The sequence below is a fragment of the Amphimedon queenslandica genome, unplaced genomic scaffold (genome assembly GCF_000090795.2).
Source record: "Amphimedon queenslandica unplaced genomic scaffold, v1.1 AMPQUscaffold_13307, whole genome shotgun sequence".
In the NCBI taxonomy this organism is placed as follows: Eukaryota; Metazoa; Porifera; class Demospongiae; order Haplosclerida; family Niphatidae; genus Amphimedon; species Amphimedon queenslandica.
Window position 1 is genome coordinate 155,075 of NW_003546457.1, and position 5,230 is coordinate 160,304.

General features: G+C 33.2%; 1 protein-coding gene and 1 long non-coding RNA gene across 2 annotated transcripts; both read left to right on the top strand.

The window, feature by feature from the left end:
- On the top strand, positions 1-326 carry LOC109583405 (uncharacterized). The gene is made up of 3 exons (XR_002185518.1): positions 1-62; positions 111-143; positions 195-326. It is a non-coding gene; the product is annotated as an uncharacterized LOC109583405 (long non-coding RNA).
- A 3,162-nt stretch (positions 327-3,488) lies between these two features.
- LOC109583404 (uncharacterized) lies at positions 3,489-4,293 on the top strand. The gene is made up of 5 exons (XM_019998734.1): positions 3,489-3,524; positions 3,571-3,666; positions 3,750-3,903; positions 3,952-3,984; positions 4,036-4,293. The coding sequence occupies exons 2-5, from the start codon at positions 3,627-3,629 to the stop codon at positions 4,169-4,171; spliced, it is 363 nt and encodes a 120-aa protein (XP_019854293.1). The 5' UTR covers positions 3,489-3,524; positions 3,571-3,626; the 3' UTR covers positions 4,172-4,293.
- The last annotated feature ends 937 nt before the right edge of the window (positions 4,294-5,230 follow it).

The window sequence follows — 5,230 nt, forward strand, 5'->3', positions numbered from 1 at the left end:
GTGAGTATATTGTGTGGTCTATTAACTGTCAGTGTTATTGTTCATATCTACTACTTTATAAGGTAGAGTTTACATACTTAGTTAATAATCTGTTATTGGTTTTGCTATAGAAAGAAAAGTTCATGCATCAATAAGCAAGCAAAGTTAGTTTATTTTAATTATGTAAAGTTACTTATTAATAATTATAATAATAGAGCTGATGATGATATTTCAATGCAAGCATGTGGACCATATGCAATTCACAAGACTAAACAAAGTGAAGAGAATGAAGGAGTTTATGATGAATGCCAAACATCACCTGATGATGTTTATGAGCATATATCACAATAAAAGGTATTAGAGCAACTGTTAAAACGTTTTCACTAGTTTAGTGTAGCAAATAATTTTTTTACATAGTTTGTGTGAAAAAGAGATTACAACTTTATGAGTGCATTTAATAGTCACAATGTAGATGTGGCACAAGATCTGATTTTAGCAAATTACAAGTACTGATCAATCCTCCTATCTTCATTTTTTGACCATAACATATAAACCATGCATTAATAGAAGTATGATGAGGATATCAATGGTCTGACTCTAATGAAAACTCTAGCCATTTTCACACTTTCTTCAGGTGCAAATGAAACTAGAAACTGACAAGCTAATGATGATGCTGATCATATATATAATATGGTTCTGATGTAGATCTATAGTCTGGAAACTTAGGGGTAGGTTTCCAGACTATTTTGATATCAGTAAACTGAAAGTGTATGCATGCATTCACTGAGATACAAAACATTCATGGTTTAAGTGATATAATGCACTTGTCTCAGTAAACATCATGTTATTGTTTTGAATTGTCATAATAAAGAACAGTAAACAAATTTTAATGAGTGAAATGTATACATCTTATGCACTTCACTTATGTAAAAGAAAACTGTCGAATATAGATTGTTTGTCAAAAAATAACAGAACTGTAACAGAACTATAATTCTATTCAGTCCATTGTTAAAATGGCATTTTCAGTATCAGGAATGATTATAGTCTTCTTGTTGAGTGTCAGTGAAGTTATTAGTCAATGTCCACCTTCCTCAGGTAAGACACTGGATGTGTATAATAATAACTGTATAGGTTTTTATAGGTATCTACCTGAGGCATAATGGAAACTGTTATACTAATGGATCATATTTTTGGGATAGTAGTGTCAATTCAGTTAATGAGAATATATCATGTGTGTTACCTGGTACTAGTCTAACTACTGGTCAGTGGGTTAGAGTTGCTGATCCTGATAATCCTGTTGACTGTAACAGTAATAGTGCCAGTGATCCTTTTTGTTGTACTAATGTCACTTCACCTGCTGCTACTATCAATCTTTATCGTGCTCAGGGACTACCAGCAGCTCAAGAAGGCTGGTACAAGTGTTGTCTACCCACTGATTGTTCAGATTCTAACACTAACATAATCTTTGCTAATATATTCAGTAAGAGGAGACTATAATCACTTACTGATGTAATGATGTTCATTTGTAGGATATTCAGAAATAAAGTCATTTACTGTTGCTGATCTTCCTTTTGATATGACAGTATATCCTCAGGAATACAAACTGAATTGTATCAAAATTGGACACACTAATTATGGTATTAGTATGAGCATTGGTACTATTGCACTTGCTAATCACACTGGATGTTACGATGTTATTAATAATTGTCCCGGTACTCAGTTAGTTAGTAGTACCAACACAATAAAATATACAGTTACTATCACATGGGATGGAATGACTGTCAGTAGTGGATCAATCAGTCAATCAACTACTGGAAATCAAATGTATCAGTGCAGGGTAGCAGATCATCCTGGTAGTAATCATATTAGAATACGTAATGTAACTATAAAAGGTAATGTCAATGAATGCTAATAATTTTGATACAAATAATATTAGTACCAGCAACTGCTCCCTCTTCTCTTACTGAGGTCAACAAGACAGCTACCACTATCACTGTCAGTTGGACTGCACTTGATTCATCTGATGCTGATGGATATGTAGTCAATGTCACTAATGACACAGACACTGTGCAGACAGTACAGGTGGAGGGAAGTAGTAATAATACAATCACACTGAATGGGCTGAGAGGAGGAACAACTTATAGCATCACAGTCAGAGCCTATCAACAATTACTGGGACCTGCTAGTACAATCAGTGTACAGACCTTACCAGGTATTGTTACTGCACCTTTAATGTACTGTTAACATTGTTGATGTATTTCTAGTTATTAATTCAATCAATTGGACACTAGTCTCATCCATTACACAACTCAATAACACTCAATATCGTATTGATTGTCTCACAACTACTGATATAAATCCTTCAACTGATGTTTACTGGTTAGTGAATGGAGTGATGAAGAGTAACTCAATGTATACATCAATTGATGTCCTGACATACAAAAACACACTACTGGTATATCCTGATCCACTGGGAGTGTCAGTTAATGTTACCTGTATAGTAATGATTGGAGGAGTCAAGTACAGTCAATCTGTGATATTACATGGTATGATTATACTTTAATCAATAGTAGATACCTTTGTCTCTTTTCTAGCTCCTAGTGGTCCTCCAAATAATGTGAGAGGGTTTATATTAAGTGCTAATAGTATCAAAGTGAACTGGACCAATTCATCAGAGACTAATGGATATGTGATTGAGTATACTACTGGAGGTGTAACCAGGAATGTAGTATCTACCAGTGAAAATGAAATTTTACTAACAGATCTCTCACCAATGAGTACCTATACCATCAGTGTGTACTCATATATAAATCTTCCTTCAGTTAATAGTACAGTAACAGTGTTAAGATTTGATGGTGAGTTATTATCATTGAGAGAGTGTAATTGATATCTGTTCTAGTTCCTAGTCCAGTAACTAGTCTCTCAGTATCTAATGTCTTAACCACTAGTATTACAGTGAACTGGACTATTCCCAGTAATGACAACTATGTAACATACTACACCATCTCCTATACTCCATCTTGTCCCCAGTTATCATCAGTGAATGAGACAGTCTCTGTTGCTCCTCATCAGTCTACTACAACATACAGTTATACATTAATGGGTCTGTACAGTGGTATGAACTATACCATCACAGTGAGAGCTGGTAATGTACTAGGAGGATCTGAATTAAGTATGAACACAGTACAAACCAAAGCAATAAGTAATAACATTATTTTAAGTTATTTTTTCAATAATTAATTAATTTTAATTTGTAGTTCCTAGTGGTTGGCCATCATCAATTCAAGTATTACCAGTTAATTCTACAGCTAATATATTCACTTGGAATAAGGTCAATTGTTCTCAGCGTAATGGTCTAATCACAGGCTATACAGTGATTATCAGTAACAGTAGTATCACATACAACCTCACCAGTACTGAGAGATACCAGTATATCATATTGAATGATCTAGTATTTGGTACTGAGTATAACATCAGTGTAGCTGCTGTCAATTCTGTTGGAAGAGGTCCCTTCAGTGATCCTATTGTAGTAGAGATTGGAATAGGTATGTAATTATTATACTATATCAGTTCTGTGAAACTAGCATATAGTGCTGTTCACATCATCTGTTCATCAATCATCATCTTCTACATTAACTACAAGAGCTATGTCTATCTCATTTACATCTACTGGGTATTGTTCAATAAGTAGGTAGATAGATCTAGTATTATAACACAACTTTCTTTTTTTAACTTTACTATGACGTATTCCTCCCAATGTATGCATACAGCTTGTACTTCAGTCTGTACTGCTACTCCTGCAGTTTCAGTGATTCCATCAACTAGTGATGCATCAGATAGTGTTATTGCTCTTAGTGTGTTGGTGGGTATATTGTGTGGTCTATTAACTGTCAGTGTTATTGTTCATATCTACTGCTTTATAAGGTAGAGTTTACATACTTAGTTAATAATCTGTTATTGGTTTTGCTATAGAAAGAAAAGTTCATGCATCAATAAGCAAGCAAAGTTAGTTTATTTTAATTATGTAAAGTTACTTATTAATAATTATGATAATAGAGCTGATGATGATATTTCAATGCAAGCATGTGGACCATATGCAATTCACAAGACTAAACAAAGTGAAGAGAATGAAGGAGTTTATGATGAATGCCAAACATCACCTGATGATGTTTATGAGCATATGTCACAATAAAAGGTATTAGAGCAACTGTTAAAACGTTTTCACTAGTTTAGTGTAGCAAATAATTTTTTTACATAGTTTGTGTGAAAAAGAGATTACAACTTTATGAGTGCATTTAATAGTCACAATGTAGACGTGGCACAAGATCTAATTTTAGCAAATTACATGTACTGATCAATCCTCCTATCTTCATTTTTTTGACATTTAAAGAGAAAGAGTATAATATGTTGCATTTCAATTTTGACCTAATTCCAAGCATATCTTGAAATTTTTACAAATTTTTACAGCTGCTACATGTACTAATAATACAGTCAAACCTGTCTATTCTTGACACCTTGGGACCCAATAATACTGTCTTGATTTTAAAAGTGTCCTCATTATAGAGGTTCATTAATACTCATTTTACTTTGCTGTATAACATATAAACCATGCAATAATAGAAGTATGATGAGGACATAACTCTAATGACAACTCTAGCTATTTTCACACTTTCTTCAGGTGCAAATAAAATTAGAAACTGACAAGCTAATGATAATGCTGATCATATCTATAATATGATTCTGATGTAGATCTATAGTCTGGAAACTTAGGGTAGGTTTCCAGACTATTTTGATATCAGTAAACTGAAAGTGTATGCATGCATTCACTGAGATACAAAACATTCATGGTTTAAGTGATATAATGCATTTGTCTCAGTAAACATCATGTTATTGTTTTGAATTGTCATAATAAAGAACAGTAAACAAATTTTAATGAGTGAAATGTATACATCTTATGCACTTCACTTATGTAAAAGAAAACTGTCGAACATAGATTGTTTGTCAAAAAATAACAGAACTGTAACAGAGCTATAGTTCTATTCAGTCCATTGTTAAAATGGCATTTTCAGTATCAGGAATGATTATAGTCTTCTTGTTGAGTGTCAGTGAAGTTATTAGTCAATGTCCACCTTCCTCAGGTAAGACACTGGATGTGTATAATAATAACTGTATAGGTTTTTATAGGTATCTACCTGAGGCATAATGGAAACTGTTATACTAATGGATCATATTTTTGGGATAGTAGTGTCAA

Coding starts and splice junctions, on each gene's coding strand:
- LOC109583404 (XM_019998734.1), top strand. CDS start 3,627: ATGTCTATCTCATTTACATCTACTGGGTATTGTTCAATAA. Junction 3,667..3,749: donor TACTGGGTATTGTTCAATAA/GTAGGTAGATAG, acceptor GTATGCATACAG/CTTGTACTTCAGTCTGTACT. Junction 3,904..3,951: donor CATATCTACTGCTTTATAAG/GTAGAGTTTACA, acceptor GTTTTGCTATAG/AAAGAAAAGTTCATGCATCA.